This window comes from Strix uralensis, chromosome 23, assembly GCF_047716275.1.
Source record: "Strix uralensis isolate ZFMK-TIS-50842 chromosome 23, bStrUra1, whole genome shotgun sequence".
NCBI lineage: Eukaryota > Metazoa > Chordata > Aves > Strigiformes > Strigidae > Strix > Strix uralensis.
In genome coordinates this window covers 6795552-6816040 of record NC_133994.1, presented here as the reverse complement: position 1 = coordinate 6816040, position 20489 = coordinate 6795552, and the positions used below count along the sequence as shown (strand labels likewise).

At 42.0% G+C, this 20489-nt stretch overlaps 1 protein-coding gene across 1 annotated transcript in view; it reads right to left on the bottom strand.

Moving 5' to 3' along the window:
* KAZN (kazrin, periplakin interacting protein) overlaps positions 1-20489 on the bottom strand; it is a 227778-nt gene that overhangs the window by 160136 nt on the left and 47153 nt on the right. The window contains exon 2 of the mRNA XM_074893082.1: positions 8889-9046. Coding sequence (XP_074749183.1) covers positions 8889-9046 — 158 coding nt within the window. The remainder of the gene's footprint in view (positions 1-8888; positions 9047-20489) is intronic.

Genomic DNA, 20489 nt, shown 5'->3' with positions numbered 1-20489 from the left:
ATCTCGCAGAACCATTAAATATTTATTAGTCTTTTCGAGACAAAAATACAAATGTAAAGCTTGGCTGGCTCGCACCTCCCAGCTGGGCTCAACTTTGATGACCCCTGAGCTTACAGGTTGGAGGGAAAGTTTGCAGCTGACTCAGGAGAAGTAATTGCTTCGTGATGGAGCTCTCGGGCTTCCCGGTGACTTATTACGGCGGCACGGTATTGATGTAGCTTGCTTTGGGGGCTTAGCAGGGTTTTTTTGCTTGTTTGTTAACTAGAAATGGAGCAAGAGACTCTCCAGGCAGAAGAAAACATATTGAGCATTTGGAGGGAATAAAACACGTTTTCCTGAGTCTTCATGTCCTCGACTCGTGCAGAAGACGCTTCCCGAGCACAGAGTGAAGCCAACCGAGGTTTGGTTTCATTTGTTGGCTGCACAACTGGGGTCTTCTTATTAACTGAAAATCTGCATTGCTGATAAACCGCTGCGATAGCAGATACACTCTGGTCTCCCATAATTGCTTCTTCTACATTTATGAAGACACTTTTCGTTTATCTCTCATGAACTCCAATTAAAGCTTGCAGAGCTTTTACACACACACAATCCCCCCCTCATGAATATACATCACGTTTTAAGTGACACAAAATTGTCATCTTCTTTTCTTTGGCATTCAACAGGACTCTGCATTTGAAACGCTCCATCCTAGACCACCTGCTCAGAGGTGCAAGGGCAATTTCTGTGAAGCAGTCACAGAAATTGGAATTTTGGAATTATCTAGGTATAAGCTCGGTTTGCAGTATCTACTATAGCTCCAGAGATCTGCCTGCAGAGATCTCAGTTTCTTTATGCATTTTCTCTTTTAATCAGTCTTGGTTCCCCTCTGGCTTAAAGCAAAGGTGTCTATCTTGTTTTCTCAGGTGCTATACCCCCTTATATATACACACATATATTTCTTCCTCTCAGAAGCACAGTGCTGAGTTGCTGCTATACAACATCCAACTTCCACCTCTCCTCTGGCACGACCATTCTCTTGCTGACCTCCATACCATAATGAAAACATAAAAGTCAATACTAATTTATAAGCAATTAAATGAACAACAGACCTGTCGAGAATCTCACTCCTGCACCCTTTAAACATGAAGTTATGCTATGATAATTTTTTTTTTGGAGTCTTCTACTCTTGCAGGGTTGCAAACATTGAAAGCGTTTCTAAGCTTTCAACCCAGCAATATCAAACCTAACTCAGGATAATGAGCATTTTCCAGTACAAAGGAGAGCAAAATAAGAAAGAGGGAGAATGAAACCAGAACGAACCCGATGTCGCTGTGCTGAGCCATCTTGTACCCAATACATTACCATCAGCTCTGGTCTGACAGGACTTGGGTGGAGGAAAATGTAATGTTGTTTTTCAGTACCATTACTTAGTGATAGAAATATTTTGTTGCAGTGATGGTAGATGAGAGAATCCATCCTTTGCATGGTCCCAGCTCAGGTTCATCCCCCACCATGACTGAGTTTTCTGTCCCCTCCTTCATTTCCAGAATCAGATCATTTAAGCTGAGCTCCCCCCCGCATCCCAACGCTCAGCCCTGCAATACAGTGACGGTCTCCTCCTTGCCTTGGAAATTGCTTTTTTCCACTGCCCCTACACAGCTCCGCAGCAACCAAGCAAAACGCATCAAGAACTGCGACACACACTGCACCGCGCGGGCAAGGAGCAAATTGAGACACAGTCCTGCGATGGAGGGACGGCAAGAGCCTCAGCAACAAGCATCCACGCATGAGGAGCCAGCTGAATTTAGATTCTCTTCGTGATGCTGAGAGTCATGTTCTGTACGGATAAGGACTTAACACATTCAAGATATCTTTTTCTTTCCAGTCCCAGGGGAGGACAGGACCAGAGGCCGGTCAGGGTACAGCTGTAGCTAAATGACCACGGTGACCCTCAGATGACAACCCTACCAAGCAGTAACACTGAAAATTGTACAGCGACAACTATTCTTACTTGGGATCCAAGCACCAGGCTGATCACATGTATTGGTGTCTGACAGAGGAAAACACTGGACAAACCTGCTCCTCCCATGCCACCTACATGCTGAGAGCCCCGCTGGTGCCATGAAGCCACTCTGGTGTGGGACGTGGGGTGAAGGATGGATGGGTCAAGAGTTGGAATTACAACAAGAATAGGCTAAAGCAGACCCTGAATCAGCCATGGCCACCTTGCCTAGAGTATCAGATCAGCACGGATTTTTTGCAAGGCAAATTTTCCAGATTTAAATATCTGGAAATAAATTAAACTTAAATACTCAGAGAAAAGCTATCTTCAAATCTGGTTCCTACACTGGCAGCAGACACCCGAGATAGATTGGTTTAAACCATACAGGGCTTTTGGCCTCTTCAGTCATGCATCAGAGGTTGCGCAAACTCCGTCTTTTCCTCTATTTATACGAAGTAAGGAAATTTTCTCTGTCACTTAACTCAATACAGACTAAATGGCATCACACATTTCAGAAAGTCTCTCCCTTACACTAAAAAGGAAGGACAGAGAATGTCAGCCTGAAACCCCCCATTTATTTAATAAATTACAGGTGGCTAAAACCAGGTGATGAATAATGAGCGAGGCCAAGGTATAACATACAAGAGGTTCACAGCTCCTACAAGGCCTCACCATTTGTGGGTGACTAATGATACGCAGAGCTGTGCTGGTAAAGACAGCAGTGTGCACGTTACAGCACACTTATTTTAAGCGTATCTTTGATCTCCTCTCATTATACAGCACATCATTCTCCAAATAAATTGAATTAATAGGGGCAGTCCACAAATCAATTCTTCCTCTCCCCGACCACGAAGCGAGGCAGCGGGTTGTCAGGTACATGTTTAGGGACAGGCGCCGCAAACCGGGCTTGTGTAACACATGCTAATGGTGTCATTAGACACAACACGGTCCTTGACAAAGCTTGCTAGGTTCTTTGTTTTATCTTCTCCTTCTACAGAAGCGAGAGCCTTTTGTGCTCCCTTTCAGGCTAGACCTAGAGGGATCATTAGATGTGCTGCTGGCTTGGAAGTGGCTAAGATTTCTTCTTACGGAAATGGGATGGCAAGATTAATGTAAAAAAATACAATGTGCAGAGCAGCAAGCTTGTTTTTCAGGCTTTCCCCTAAATACATCCTGATTTTAACTGAAGCTTTTTTCCAAGCCAGTCCAGCTTACAACATGCAAACACTGACATACATGAACACCAATTTACAATTGCATTTTGATAATACTCCATAACAAGAGAATTAGCATTATACCTATTTCTGCATCCTTCGAAACACATCAGTGTGGTGAGGATGCTTTCAGAACTCAAATAATGTAGGTTTATTGAAACAAAGAGCAAATCCTCCCTTCCCTTTTCTTCCTGTTGATACTAGCATGACCCACTCGTGTGAAAATAAAGTCCTGGGGTTTTGCTCCTGAAGCTCAGTCTGCTAAAAGTCTGAAGAGCAGATGGTGGTGTTTAACTAGCAAGCAAAATATTGCAACACGGTTGGTTTTGTACAACAGACCTCCGCAGAAAATAAAAATTATTTTTAAAGGTCAGTTGATGAAATAGCACTACTCTGCTACTAGTTCTGCAGCTATTCTCACAGCCGTCTCAGTAAGAGCCTGCCTTCGAAAGTCAACAGAGACTACTGAAGAAAAGATTGCAATCTAAAAGAGTTCAAGAAAGATTTTTTTTTTCTGGGTGAGAAAAGGAATGGAGGCTAACATAAAAAAACAAAGCTAAACAGCTGGTGGGATGTTGAATGGCTAAAAGTAAGACATGCCAAGTAGGTTTTCCCTTTTTTCAAAAACTCTTACTTTAAATGATTTATTTACAGGATCCCAGCGTAAAACTTAAAGGGCTCATGACGGTGACAACTCAAATACTCACATATCTTCCAAAGAAAAACAGGGAAAAATCCTCTACCCAAACTGGTATCAACTTCCCACTAGTTAATGAGAGCTGGAGCCATTTTATTCAGAGTGCTAGAACACCAGAATTTTAAGGAAAATATTTCTAAATGTAAATGCAAGGGTTCTTTCCCCTATGATTTTTGGGCAATGACCATACTATTTTGTTAACAACTTAGGCTAAAAGTACCACCAGGATTCTTTTCTGTCTTTACCTAAGAAAGAAACAAATCCCTCAGCAGAGAACCAACTGAGTATCTCTACATCCTCACACTCTCATGCCTAGTCAACAACTGAAATCCAATTAAATTTAAGCCAGGTGCCCCACAAGGTTACTAAGCTATCCTTGTTCTTAAGTCATCATTTGTGGAAAAGTCCAGTCCAAACCAAAAGCTTGTCTCTATGTCTACTCATGCCTTCTATAACAACACTTAAGAGGTTCCCAACAATAATCATAACACTGTTGGGAAAGGAACTGAATGAAAAGATGGTATTTCTCCCAAAGAACTCAAAATGCACTTGAAGTCAATTAAACACTTTATGAAGTAACTAAAGGTACTGAACTTCCTGAAAGCTTGACTTTCAAGGTCAGGCATCCAGAAAAATTACATGTGTTCTTTCACATAAGAGAGAATATTACCCTACGTCTAAGGCTGATGCTAGTGCCTGGATGCACCTTTTCAACTCATTAGACAAATTGCTTCAGTGAAGTGCTAGATTAGATCTGATGCATATGACTCAGCCCTTAGATGTTATGTACCTTCTGCTCCATGCCGGTTAAGGCTCTCACAATAGCAATCAGAAACAGAAAGTCAAGTAAAACAAAACAAAACAAAAAGTACTTTAGGCAAAGCTGGGGGGAGATTTAAAGTTTGAAGGTATAATGGATTCACATCACGTGTGTCTCAGAAGCAATAAATCCTGCTTAGGGAAACGTCTGAGGAAAAAACACTGTTAGGCTATAAAATTCCACCTCTGAGGATTATAAAACAACATGCACAGAGCAAACATCCTTTTCGAGCATAATAGGACTGTCAGAAATGATTGACAACAATGACAATCTATCATAGGCTGCCGTATCCCTGTGATAGCATCTTGCACGGGGCTGTCTGGCAGAAATAAAATTGTTTATTCATTCCTATACTATGTGGAGGATGGAACATGTCATATAGAATAAATGCACCCTTTCTTTCCATCTGCTTTTACGCACCCGCATTATCTAAGTACACCTTTTAGTTCATATAACACTATTTCAACTTCCTCTTGGATTTCTCCCCACTTTCAGGGCAGCTATGCAGACGATGACTTGCTAAGCACTGTTCAGGGGAACGTGATGCCTTTATACCTCCAGACTGACGTCTGGAAGCTGCTGCAGACCCGAAACAAAGATGAGAAATGAGCAATCTGGATGCAAAGCTCCAACCCTCACTTGGAGGGAGGGTAAAGCTCCCTTTCCAGAGCTCTGCCAGCTGCGGGTCAGCGAGCAATCCCTCCAACGGGGTATTTTTGTGATGAGGAAATCCTACCCGGGGTGCGTAATGGATGGAGACCACCGGGGTCAAGAGATCCCTGCAGATTGTAATGACTTTCATTAAATCACTGTCTTCCCTGGGCAGAATTTGAGCTGACAGCCTATTGCTGAGAGACTCGACACAGTTTATTACCTATCCCTGCACGGAGTTTAATACCGCTGACGGGGCTGACATATCAGCAGCCACCTCTTGGCCAGCCCGCACTGCAGCTCCTGGCACCGTGTTCACGCTCATCCTGCCAACGCTACTTCAGTTGACATTAATGACATTTCTGTAGGCAGGAGAAGTGCAAAATATGCAAGGTAATGCCACATTCTTCACAGAGAAAGCCCTATCACATATAGGAGATGAGATGAATTTTTTTCCCCCCATTATACAGCTGTTTGTCTATTCTGTGTTTACCAACAAGTGACCTCCAGCAAGGCAAATTTCTCCTACAAAGCCACAGCCACTACTGTCACAGTTGCTTATATACCACTACTGCAAAAACTGATGCATGAATACCAGCAAAAAGTAGAGTAAATTGACCAAACAGATGGGGGAAAGAGGTTCTTCCAAGAAGCCAAGGAGAAATAAATATCGTCTAATGAAGGGACTGGGCTGACACTCAGGAGCATGGAGTCCACATTCTGATTATCAGAAGATACAGCTGTGAAACCCTGAACAAATTCCCCCAGTGCCTCTGTGCTGTGGTTCCTCTTCTCCACGCTGATCAGCATCCTTGTTATTTTATCCCCTCAGTGCTACACTGCTGAGAGTGGGGACCTGCCCCTTCACAGGCACATGGTTCCCCAGCACAGCCTGGTCTAAAAATGCTCACAGCGTCTTCCAAAGTGAAAAACTATGTTTGATTGGTTTCATGATTCATCTCAAGCCAAAAAAATTACTTGAGATCAAAGTTAGATCAATGGTGGATCTGAAGCCTTTGCTTCAGCCACAACTCCTGGCCTGCTGGTGTCCAGGCAGAGTTACTAAAATTTGTACAATTTCTCCCCACACCAGAAAGGCAGCAGGCATGAGACATCATCCTCACAGACTGTGTTTCTGAAGTAGATTAATAGTATCAGAGAACAGACAAATGCCCATTAAGCGTCCCCTCTGATCAGTCGCTTCTGGTGTGTTAGCAGCCCAGCTAATTTCTACCCAAAATTTCAAGCTGGATGTTCTCTCCTCAAATTATCTACCAGCCAAAATCAGGCCCATGCCAAGAGAGGAAGAAAAAGAGTAAAAGGGCCAAGCACTGGATTTCAGCTTATCTTTGTACAGAGCCTCACACAATCAATATTATTTAGAGCTGCAGGGCTCTATCTTCCCATAAAAAACACTAGCTGGAAAGAAATTAGATCAGGTAAGGAAAAGGAAATAATTGCATTGGTGATATTTTTTCCTCCTGTGTAATTAGAGCCATAGGGCACTCTGCAGTCAGGGTTAGTACGTACTTTATATGCACACACTGGCAGTGATATTCCTGTTTAGGTAGCTTGCTGCCAGCCTCATGTTTCTTTCATTCCTCAGAGGATTTATTTTATTGGGGGTTTTTTGTACTTGATGTTGTCACCTGTTTAGTTCCATCCTTTTACTCACCACTACCACTTTCTACCTTGTCATCCTTCCAACCTGAAAATCCCAGGCAAAAAACTGTCCTGTCCTTTCTGGGAAGAGATCCAGGCACATCATGAGAATGCAGGAGCACTTGACATTTCCCCATTGTTATTAGCATTTCCTTAATCAGTCACTCTATCACAGGCACCACTTAATATGCATTCAGGACAACTGATAAGTAGTAAAGCAATTCTCAGGTGCTAAAAAAATAATTCCTGCACACAGGATTATTAATAGGTACCTTTTTGCCCCATATTTATTTTAATCTGCAACATGCAGATGCCTGTAAGCATCTGCCTATGCTCAAGTCTGACTCCCCAAAGGTATCCCCACCTGCAGCACAGGCTATGGGAGCAGATCCAAATGCACAATCTAACCCTCCATGTTCTCCATGACTTTGCAGCAGTGTTCCATCCACTGGTTTGGGGTAAACGGAGTCAACTTGGCTAAAGATGTACAAAGTGACATGAACACCATACTCATAGAAGCAAAATGCTGAGCACAGCTGGAATGGTTTGCTCACTGTGTACTCCTCAGCCTCCAAAGCCTGTATAGACTCCCCGTGCAAAAATATCCAATGTTAAAATACGTATGTCACTAATAGCAGGGATTCCCAGGCCACTTCTCACATGCAACAAGATCCCTACTAGCCAAAGTAATTAGGACCAAAGGCTTTGAAAGTGAGAGGAGCAGATAAGATAACTACCAGACTCCACATGGGAGAATATGGGAATTACACATGAAAATGTATAGCTTGCTTTGTTTACATTCTCCATTTAGGCACTTGTAAAATGCTGGCAGCAAGTCACAGGAACCTGGGCCCTGGGGAATGACCAGTCGGTTAACGGAGCGCTGGGTAATTGCAGTAACACTATTGGCACCAACCCGTGTTGGTACTTGCAATGGCAACCCAGGGTTAGTGTGGGATAGCAGTCAGGAAAAACCCTGAAGAAGATTATTTTGCTAATCCTTACAGGAATAATTCCTTCCTCTTTTATTTTCTTGTTAGGCTTCTAACAAGAGGTGATGGGCACAAGCTGCAATATGGGAATTACCAATAAGATATTCAGAAAAACAAAAAAAATCCCCCATGAGAGCAGGCAAAGCGTGGAGCAGGGGCTGTGCAATCCCCACCCCTGGAGAGCTCTGAAGTGCTCGGGACAGTCTCAGACCTGCTTGGCCAGATTTTAGGGCTTACCAGAGGAGAAGGGAGAGGAGACCACCTTGTTTTCAAAACACCTTTCCAATACAAGCTGTTGTTTTCCATCCAGGCTTTACAAATAAAGACCAAAAGGGAATATAAAAAAATAAATATACTGACTATTTCAAAGGGCTTTTTTATAGGATGGAGGAAGCACACTAACACAGTAAACCTACAGCGTGAGAGATTTTATGTCAAAGCAGCAAAGGCACAAAGAAACATCTGCACATCATTTTATGACGTCTAAGCGGCATTTTAGAGAATGGCTAAACCAACAGCTCAGTTATGTGTCTGGCACTTCTAAAACTGGCATTCGGCACAGATGCTTAGCAGCAAAATTATTTTCTTTTGCTAGGACTGATGCTGGGTATTGCTCCATTTTCTCCTGAAACTTCAGAGCAATTTTCATCCCTAAATGTGAGATCCAGGCCCATCAGAAGCTGCAACTCCGTGCACTGAGATGCCCTTCCCCGCAGCTGCAGATTTCAGAAGCCAAAGTCAGTTTTAAACAAGTGTCAGGGACTAATGTTTTCCGCTGCTAAAACCACCTGTAAAAATGCCTCTGATCTGTGCGATGTGCCTTCCTCGTTTCCTAACAGGTGGGAGTTTATTGATTTCCATTTCCTACCTGTGCATCCATTAGGAGGTGCCTCATCAGCATCATGGCATTTTTCAGAGATTCCTTCTCGCTGGGCAAAAAGGCATCTTCATCTTCATCCAGTGTTTTTGACTTGTTGACAATAAAATGGGAGATCTGGTCGTTCAAGGAATGCAGCGACTCCACAGCTGCGGAGACAGAGAAGGAAAGCAAAATGGGAATGAAACTGTGCTGGAGGGAGCTGACACCATTTTCTCAGTTTGAGATGAGCTGCAATCTGCTTTTGAGAAGCATAGCTGGAAATTGGTCCCCATTACCTCCCCTGGCCTCTCTGCAGAGAGGGCCAGCAAAGGCACGATTCAGACTGGTGACTACCATGAAGTCAGATACTGATGGAGAACCGCAACAATAGCAACAGGGAGATGTGGTTTAAATTAACACTGTAGTGCTGTTAATTTTTGGTTACTTCCAGATATCAACCAGATTCAGTTAGAATCTAAACACCACAATCTCACTGCTCCCCCAATCAGCCCACATGCAGTCAATTTTCCCTATGTGATAAGGTTTTGCAGCACCAAAATTGTATTTTCAATAGTAAATGCATGCCACAACAGACATGAGGGTGATGAAAGTACTGAGCTATTGCTATAAGGATCAATAATTATAAATAACCTATAGATATACATGCATCTATAGGTAACTCATCTAAGGTTACATCTCAGCAGTAGCTAGGGCAATACATGGGTGGAAACAAGATGCACTGAAACATTCTAAAACAGAAGAGTGGTTGGTTAAAAATATTACTTTTCATAAGTAGCTTTTATAAAATCCAGTTGAAACTGAAGATTCTTTCTGCTAAGAAACAACTCTTAAACCTTAACCCCTAGGATATGGAAAATCTAAACAGCAGTACTGTATAGCTGTGAGGAAAGCAAATTGCCCAGGGTCAAATAACAGGTCATTGCTAAAGTAAAACCAAGAAAAAATTAGTCCCCTGACTCCCAGCTCAGAGACTGCTCCCTACAGCACGCTGGGACCCAGAACTTCAGACCACATGAAGGGCAGAAGCCAGAAAAATTGGCTTTTTATTAGCTAGGGTAGGAGAGAGCAAGACCAACAACTAAAATATTGCTCATTTTCTTTCTTCACGATTATCAGTATTTGAAACACTGTTAATCTTTTAAATTCTCCTTTACAGGATCAAACCCCAGGTATTATATGTGGGATTCTGCTCCCAGACATGCACATCAGAAATCACCACCCCCATGGCTCACAGAAGTCCCCCAGCAATTTCACACACTTTATGATGCTGCAATTTATACAGGCTGTAATATACGAAGTAATAGCAGAATTTATTTCTGCCCAATGAAAAGCTTTGCATTTCTACATATTTGAAAAGTCTGCAATGCAATTTGCTTTTAAACCATTGCAAGTTTGGAGTTTTCATTTTTACTGTAGACTCATTAAATAAATGAGGCTCAAATAATTCTTCAGTGTATTTCTTTCTGCCAGTGGTTCATGCAGTGAAACCCTTTGATAAGCTCGTGGCTCAGAGTAACACATCACTGTCACACGCTGAACTGTGCTTCAGTGGTACATATTGCAAATCCTGATTTGTTCAGGCTGTTTATGAATAAGGCGATGTGTTATTTAGGACTCTCTGACACACTGATTTTAAGAACACAAGGCAATTGAAATATACTCGACCTAGTTCTGTCCAAAGAAGATCTTACCACAAAATCTGAAGTAGCAAAGATTAGCCAGAAACCATACTTGTTAAGGAGCAAACCTTCCCCAGACAAAAGGTCCATAACAAATAACAGGTATGTCTCCAAAACGCAGGAGCGAAAGAACAGAATCCTCCTTACTAAGAGCACTTATTTTTGATTTAAAATAAAATAAAATCTGTGCCTTACAAAGCCTTGGGAAGAGTCTCAGGGGACTGGGAGGATTCCCTGGACTCAGGGTATTCACGTACCTCACCACTAACAGAAAGGGGATTTGAGGCTCATCATGATGGATGGGTCCATTTTAAACCATACGATAAATCATATTCAAGATACGGGCTTTGGAATAACTAATTGAACCAGTTCCAGCTTTCAGAAGCATGCAACAGCCCGGGCTCGGGGTGTCAGTGGGTCACACACGTGCACTGCACTGCCTGGTAAAGCACGGAGGCACAGGGCTGCCGCTCGGCTCGTTTGCCTGAGACACTCAAATTTAGGGATTTTGGCTTTGCAAATTGCTCCACTGAGAAAAACAGAGGCTTGCTCCTTCCGTACCAAAGCAACCGAGTCCTGCATCCCTAGCACGTTCAAGGTACAGCAAATCAGCATAGTGACAAGTATTTCACTGGATAGTATACTAAGCTGGTCACTCAATGGACCAGCAGTTCCTCTCATGATTAAGTTTTAAGTAATACGTGAGCATCAACACACTTGGGAACTTTTTCCAACATCAGAGTTTCTGTCTGCACAACACAGTTTATCCTGTTGATTACGTGAAGTCTGGGCCTTCTTGCATAGCACTCTGTCCTGGTCATTGCCAGAAAGAGCTCTGAGGGCTTGGATGCATCTCACACTGTTCTCCCTCTGCATCGCAGTGTTTACAGACCACGTGCATCTTACTCCCACACTCTCCCCCCCCCCGCCCCCCCGCAGTTTACAAATATATTTCTTATTTCTTTCTGGCTTTGCTACTCTGAGGTTAAACTGGACAAGAGGAAGAGCTGTTACCGACAATTCTGTAAGGTCTGGTTTTGTTTAGTTCGGTATGTCAATACCTTATTTACAGCTGAACAGAGTAAAGAAGATGAAGGAGCCTCAGGAACACTGCCCCGGGCCAAAACATTTCAGTGCTTCTCTCCAGGGCAAAACTTGCGGATAACACGTAGACAAAAGTCACCTGCACCACAAATCCTCACTTGCCTTTTAGCCAGCAGAACCGGGCCATGGGGGACGGAGCCTCCCCAGCAGCAGACCCACCGTCGTGACTGCGGAGGCACGAACCGTCGGCAGAGAGGGAGGCAGAAGTGGATCTGGGGGGTATCTCAAACAAATGCATAAAACTGCAACGTGGGTGTGCAAATTGTTCAGCGAGGTCCATGCATTGCCCATTGATTTCTGGTCTCCTCCTACGTGTATTTAGACAACGCACACATCCTGCACCAATGCCAGGGACTACATTTTTAGTTTTCTGCCCGCAGTCCTCTGGAAAGTCTCTGTATCCATTTCCCACACTGAGTCATCTCAAAGTTTAAGCACTTTCTCTTCCGAGTCCCATTACTACAGCTTTGTTCACACCATTATAAATAAGGGTCTGTCAGCATTTCTATTATAAATCTCTGCAAGTCAAGCAGAAGGATTCATTCCAGCAAAGAGCGTGGTGCTGATGTGATTTCCCCCCCCCCTCTAACGCAAATGGAAGTGAGGAACTAAAACCCACATAGAGCATTTGCCTTCTTAGAGAAATTTTATTTCTTGAAAGAAAGAAAATCAGGGCTTAGCATTCCTCCATTCACAGATGCACAAGGATTCCTCCAGCACCATATCACTTTGTAAAAACAGATTTACCAAAACTTTGATGGCCTGCAAATAAAAGCTTACTTCCATCTTGACTACATAATAATTTTACTGATGGGTGGGACTTAAGTACATCACACACTATTGTACGTCACAACTCAGGCCAGCATCATGCTTGTAAGTTAAACATCTCCTTCTCGTGGGACGTTGCACATGAAGCCAGGGGTGTCTCAGAGTGATGCTCTGCTGTGGACACTGGGTTTTGGGGAGCGGCACGGCACATAGGTGCAGTGGCAACCACAGTGAGCTTGCCTATGCCTGCGTGTAGCTAGGTTTATCCAAGTCATTGTGAAGCAATCATTTTATCATCTGTCCTCACACCAACCACCCCTCAAAAGCCCCAGGAAGCTGTACATTGCTCACACAGAATAGCAGCAGGTATATGGCTGCATGCAGGCTGCAGCGGGTGACGCCAGGTTTGATTTTCTGATCACTCCTAAGCTGCACTAACATTGCCAACAGACACGTCAGTCCCGAAAATCATCTCCCAGTGCTAAAGCAGGAGTATTGGTTCATCCCATCCTTCCTAACTAATGAAAAATTGAGGATAGATCATTTTTTATATTCCAAAATTTTGGCTTGAGCCGTAAGCCCACATCTGCTTTCAGTAATAGGAATGTATACCAGAGTTATCCTCCTCGAGCTAATGGCTTCCTTCCAGATTTACACTGACTGTGACCACAAACTGGTATGTGGAGCAGTCCTCCCAGGCTTTATGATTAAAAAGTAATTCAAAACAAACAAAATTATATCATCCTAAGTTATTCTAACCTCTTTATCTGAAGCAATAGCTCTATATTCTCTATTTCTTCTCTCACCCTTTGGGAAGTTGAGTGTTGGTTGAGCAATATGTGGCACATTAAGCTCTGGGGGGCAAATGGTTCTCTCATTTGTAATTCTCTAGGTTTAGAGAGATGCAAGAGAAATCATAAGACATATTTTCCAGTAAGATTGAGGAAAAAGCAGATCAGTGTTTGACTTGCACTGATTTTTATAAGCATCTGCCATAGTGCTATGTTTAAACTCTGCTCACCAAAACAAATCTTTTTCCATGCAGACAATGGAAACTGTATTTGAAAATAAAATCATCTGAGTCTCCCTCATGAAAGTAAAATATGCATTTGCAAACCTCCGGCCTACACACAAAGTAAAAACAAAGGAAGCCTGAAAAACCAAACAACTGCTTTTCTGGATGTCCTGTGTCAGTCTGCAACACAACTTCCAAAGGTCCCTTCTCATAAGCAGAAGATATTTGATATTTCTCATTTAAATCAAGAGGAATTTCCTGCCTTGTGCCCACTAAAAATCTAAGCAAGAAGGATAATGAGGCAAACCTTCCAACCCTTTCAACGTTAAGCCTTAAACATTTCTGCTGAGCAACACTTCAACTAAAGCCAACAATTTCTTTGCAAACACATAAGACTTTGTTTTTTTAAAAAAAATATTATGGACCTCAGATATAAACACAGGTATGTTCAGCTCAGATTAAAAGATACTCCTCAATCCCCTTAAAAAAAAAAAAAAAAGGAGAAAAATAGATGACAATTTTCCCTTGCCGTATCAGTCGTCTCGGCTTTGGGTTGATAACATATCAGTAACGCTGCAAGCGAGACAACCAGCTAAGTAAAAGTTACGGCTATCAAAGCCCCATCGGCTTCCCAGCTTTTCCCTTTCCAATTTGACCATTTCCTCACTGTGAGGAACCATTTCAAGAGGCAAAGAAACCATAACAATCTTCCATTAGTGCTTTGATATCACCTACGAGAAGAGAGAAAATTATGTATTTTGGAAGTGGTGTTTTTCACTGCTGCTATCAGTGATGATGCGCTGTGTTGGGTTTTTTCAGTTGAGGACCATTTGCCACTCCCAGAAGCAAGAATGGGTCAACAAAGTTGGTTTTCTGCAGGATGCTTTGGGGTGTGAATCACCAGAGCCTGAAGGACGTGCAGGGGAGAAAGGAAATTGCTTTCTGTCAGAGATGAGGGAAAAAATATACTTGTGTCAAAGACTACTTCAAGGAAGAGACTGAAGCAATAAAGTTGTTCCAGGAGACCCCACTTTGTACACTCCAGCTACTGACCAGATGAGTATAAAATAAAATAAACCATAGATAATATATCCTGAGATCTGACAAAAGCCAGCAGAGTCTAAAATTAATTCTCGGTAGCAGGAATGACTAAATGAAAAAGGACAGACACTATCATAATTTTATCAAGGGAACGGGATAAGGATTCTTGGGCTCATCGTCTGACTCTGCTGCAAAAAATTAGAGAAGACGTTTAAGTTGGATTTCTCAGCACTTGCCACCACGACTGGAGATTTGCTCCCATGGAGAGAAAAGCCAAAAAGCCACACTGCATGCACAGATCATTTGAAAATCTGTCCCAGCCGAGCACGGAGCAGTCTTTAGAGCTACGGGCTGCCAGGGAAACCTCACCTGCTAATAAGTCTTTCTGACTATCCAGCAAAAGGCAATGATGTGTGTGGGCAAACTGTGCAATTCATTATTGTTTAATAGTACCAAACAGCTTCTCGAATAACGTCTATGGGTGTTGTTTTCAAAGAGATGAAAAGAAAAATATTCAAAGCATTTCAGGCCTTTCCTTTACGAGCTCTCCCCATTTTATCTGCACTACCGCACCAGAGTCAGGCACAGATTTCTGCGACACGTGGGGCGCCTGAAGCACCTGGCTGCCTTTCAGCAGAGGATTTCAGCATCTCCCACATTCTAAGTACCAGTTGATACTTCTTTTGAAGAGCAGTTAAAACTGATTTGCTCAGACTATTGACTAAATTTCTTAGGTTTTTTTTTATAATCAATAACCTTCTGTGTGACTTCAATCTCAAGAATAATGATCCCACTCACAAAGAGGATGCTCTCCAAACGCATTCGCCAAAACTGTAAGAGGAAAATCCAGGCTGTTGCTGCTCTGAGGTTTCACTTCCGTGGCCATTTGGCCACAACCCTTATGAGATGCTCTCAGCAATGAGCCAGGTGATACCAACACACACACCAGAGACCACTGAGCACAAGGCTTCCCCTTCCAATGCCTGGGCAACCCGCAGATTTGGGGCATTACAGGCATGGAGAGACTGACTGCATGCAGATCAGCAGGGTGTTTTCTCCTTCCTTTAAATCACAGCCAGCTCTCAAATACTCCCTCATCACCCCAGCAATGACTGCTTCTCTTTGCACAGGTTTTGAGAGATACTAAGAGTGTTCTTGTGAAAGCTCCAAATCCTGGCTTTGGGACCAATATACAGCCAGCCCTGTGGGTGTAAGCTTGGAAATTCAAGGCATTTTGGGGTTACGGCAAGTAGACACATACAATGTATAAAAAAAAATCTTTATAGAACTAAACTATAAATAATGCCCATCCTTATTTATGTTACTGAGGTTGGCTGATGGTCTTTTGCTGAGTCTAAAAAAGGACATGCAAGACATGTAACACTTCACTTTTGCCTGATGATTCTGATTAGGAAGCCTTTCCCACTGTAGCATTTGCTAATTGCATTTGGACCCATCAACTGAGCTATTCACTTAGCAGTAGAAGAAATCACCCTTTGTAAAAGTCAAGCTCATGAAAATCGTTCCCCCCTCTCTCATACCAGTATTGCACTGGTTTAACACCTCTCACTTCCAGCAAGACAAGAAGCTGATTTGCAAAGCCCATGGCCATCGGGGTCACAACGCAGGAGCTCTCCCTGAGCAAACTGAGCCCATTCTCCTTTACCCAAGCTGTCCCACATCTCTGTGCCTGGAAAATACACCTTGCAGCATCTGCCTCATCCGTTGGCTTTTGCCAGTCACTGTTTACACAACACCACCTTACACTCGTACCTGTCTGCAGAAACACTGGGAAGATCTAGATCTGAAACACTTCATAAATATTTTCTCCAGTTACTGGTAAGATGAGACCTACAGCTTTTTCTTTCCTTTGTGGTCTTTAACTGGTTTCAAAGGAGGCATTCAATGAGCCCCCTCGCAGGAATAATTTACCACACCATTAACTGAAGAAAAAATATCTGGTGTCTGCATTAGGGGCTCAATCACCTTTCAGAGAAACACTGTGAAGAGCTCATTACAGTAATTACTAACGAGCTGGCCTCTTCGGGCTGTAAATGTTTTGTGTGTAACTGGCAAAAAGCTGCATTCAGAGCTTCCCAGATGCAAAAGTAAGCCATCAGACCAATAAATGGCCCTACAGTTCCAGAGGAAAACATGCTCAGAAATGAAGCTGGTCATTTTTTCAGCTTATTAGTTTCTCCTTACAAATCTGACCTTTTTGGAAATGAAAAATGACATCAAGAAGTGGAGGTCTGAGGAGTCATGGCAGCTCTTTAACAATCAAAGTTTTTCATTGACACCTTTTTTTTTAATGCCGTAGGAGCTTCTTTCAAAATTGGATTTTTTTACCATTTCAATGAAAATTTTGATTTTAAACTGTCCTTAAAAACATATAGATGTTTTGAATCCAGCAACACAGAAACAAATTTTGTAATTTCTCATGACATTCCCCCTCCATCAACAAGCATATACTTTAGCAGACAGTAGAAAAAGGATGGGAGTTTCAGAACCATGCTCCAAGGACAGATGTCCATATTTTACTTGGTGAAACCACCTGTTGCTCAAAAATTCCAGAGATTATATATCCAAGATAGGCCTGAGCTGCGTAGGGAAAGAAGAGCTGTTGTATTTTGCTGTGTCTTTCTGTTTCTTTTATCAGTCATTTGGAAAGGACTTTTTGTCTTTGCTTCAGTTTCTTCATCTCTAAATTGTAGCTAATGCCTCGCAGTAGCAAGCTGAAGTTGACTAGAGTTGGCCAAAATCTTAAAAATTAGAAGGCTCAGTATTTACTCTAGCTAAAATACTGGCAGGGGTCATTTAGAAAATAAACAATACATTTCTCTTTGGGTAATAGTCTCACTGGAGCTATGAGAATATCGGCGAGCTGAAGAAGTGATCCCATGCCTAAAAACTTGCCTATTCCCCCCCCACTGTATTAGACTAATAAATATTATTACTACTCACCCTAAAAGAAAAACCCCAAATGAAAATAAATTCCTCTGCTATGTTTATGGTTACAATGGGGAGACCGAGTCAGAGCACAGAATAAAGCAGCCAGTGATGGGGCCCTGCTGCTTTCGGTAGTGCTTTGAGCCCAAAGAGCCCATGACTCCTCCAGCAAACTGGACTCCAACATTTATGGCTGGACCACCGTTGTTTACAGAAATATTTGAGACGTTTAATTCCCCCAAGAGCTAGAAACTTCCACACCAGGAACAATGTCAAACTTTGAGAAATACAGAAGGCATGGCATTAAACCAGTAAATCTAACTTTTGCAAGAGAAACTCCATTTACATTTGCTGAGAACCAAAAAAACCTTTCCAAAGATGGACAAGGCATGGTAGCACCCAGCTTTACAGCTGCCATTTTCTTGTTTCTATCGGTAATCATTTATTTATTGCCTCTTTAGCTAATTGTGCAACTATTATATTTCATAAACAATAGCTACTTTATTTAGGCAAAAAGGAAGTGAACAACAGAAATTACGTATGCCAACACAAAGACAGCATGGGCCAGATATCCAGCTGCTATGAGCTGACTTCAGAGGAGCAATACCCATCTGTGCTTGCACACAGACAGTGGAATGGTCTTGCTGGGCTTTGGATGAGGTACAGGAGGACTGGTTCCTACTTTGCCCAAAATTGGCTCCAGGATCTTGGATGGATCACTTAAACCCTTAGTGCTTCAGCTTCCCGTCTGTAAATCCAAGCTCTGTAGTCCACAGAAACATCATAAACCACAAAGGCAAGATGCCACCACTGGTGAGGGACTCATTCGGCTTTTCCCTGCTATTCAACTACAAATTAGGAATTGCTCTGGTTTAACAAGCAGCTCCTGGTGCAAACAGGATGCTCCATCTCCTTGATGTCGAAGGTGGAAGAAAACACTTCCTGAAGGGAATTTAACAAACTGCAGGCTTTTCTGAGGTTTGAATGAACTGAAATTGTTCAAAGACAACTGAGCTTGATTTGTTTCCCAGCAAATATCTGAAAGAGAGTGAAGCAGAGTTATGTGGGTGTTGAGAGACTAATTAATATTGCCTTGCCAATCTGCTGGGGTTACAATAATCAGAGAGGGTCAGCAGAAATCCTGAAATTGGCTTAAAAAACAAAATTAAACAAACTGGGTTTGTTCACATCAGCTCTTGAGAACTTTGTTTTGCCTTTAAGATTGCACTTCTCTTAACCAGAAATGTTAGAAACTTAAAAAAAAAACAAAAACAAAACCAACAGATTTGTCACATAAGAAAAATGTCAACGACTATGAGACTTGCAATAAAGTCATGAAAACTGGCAACCTGCAAATTTCTTCTTGAATGTGTCTATATTTGCTGTTCGTAGCTGACAGAAGGGATGGAGGATACTGTTAAAACAAGTATTTAAATTTTCTTGGGAGCTGCCTTCTTGAGCAGCTCTGCTGCTTAAAATTGTAAGATGTGACACTAACAGAACACTGGGCTTAACAAGTCTGTCTTAAAAAAAACGCTATACTGGCAGAGCATCATAAAAAGCTAAAATTCAAACACTGGAAACATACAGGTTGATAAACCGTGGCTGAGTACAGCGGATCAGAGGGTCAAGTTTTATCAAGCACTTGCACAAAACCAGCTGTCTCGGAGAGCCTGGGAGGGGGATTTGGCTCCCGCTGCAGATAAAGGTGACACTGAGGACCACACCAGATGCTACATCTGCACTGATACTGCCAGCAGAGCCACACGCTGTCAGTTCTTGCCTGCTAATTGTTTTACTACTGCATTTCCTTCTCATGTAAGACCCATTAATCCATGATGTGCAGAAGTAGCATTACCTCGTTTCGTGGACTGAGAATTCCCGACCTTTTTTTATTCATTTAAACTATTCAAGTCATGGGAGAATGTCATCTGCGGATGTATAATGCCATGGATATTTTGGCTTATTTGTAATTTATGCAATTTTGACATTACTGTGTCAATTACTGCCCAATTCTGACCTGTAGCATTACATCCAATATCACCAACCCTATTTATGTGGAATAAAAATAAGCATCTAGAAATATATTCATGCAATTGAAGTTAAAATGAGACTATATTCAGCATTTAATAACCCCAACACGATTATATCTTTGGAGCAAAAGCTTCATATTCAAGACACTTCTTCAGTGTGTCATTTATTTTTATGAGCACAGAACTGAATAAACTCCTCCTAAAATAAAGCAGATTTTTCAGACCAGTATTTAAACTTGTTATTTCTGTTAACTATGTCTATAAAAAGCAGCAAGAGTGTATTCTTTGTAAAGAATATTATCCTATGATCAGCTGTGTTTGTATCCACAGCTTCAAACTTAACTTTCCCTATAAGTAAGAACAAGTAACTCAAGCAGCAGTTTTAGAAAATCTTACATGTTTCTATTTCTTCAGTACAACAGTGTACTGGCCTTTTTCCCAAGCAGTCAGAAAAAATGACAGGCCTAACTTTCCAGAAAATGGGATTTCATCATCTTTAAAAATAATAAATTTTGTCTTTAAATATAATTTATTATATAAAAATAATAAATGGAAAATACAAACTGCAGCAAAGGAAACTACTCTTTCTATGCCCCTTTGCAACAAGTACAATAAAGCAAGTCTTGCTTTAGGTTCACGAGAGGCTCATGCTTCACCACCAGAACAAATGTACCTGAAGCTCAAAGTGGACGAGGGATGACTGTGGAGTAGCTGCCCAGATCATGGGCAAAGTGCTATGCCTTTTCTCATCTTACCTAACAAGAGATTTTGGAATAGCTCCCTGATGTGATCAGAGGTAAAAAGGGATGGCAGGAAATGTGTCAAACTCTTCTTTGGTTTGTTGGGTTTTTTCTTCCTACAGAAATGCTGCTTTCACTGGGAAAAAAAAAAATAAAATTTGAAAGGCATGTCAATTGTGACATTTCATTTAGAAAACACACAAGTCTTGATGATGTTTAAGCATATCCTCTTCCTGTGTTCAGGATGGCATTTTAATAGA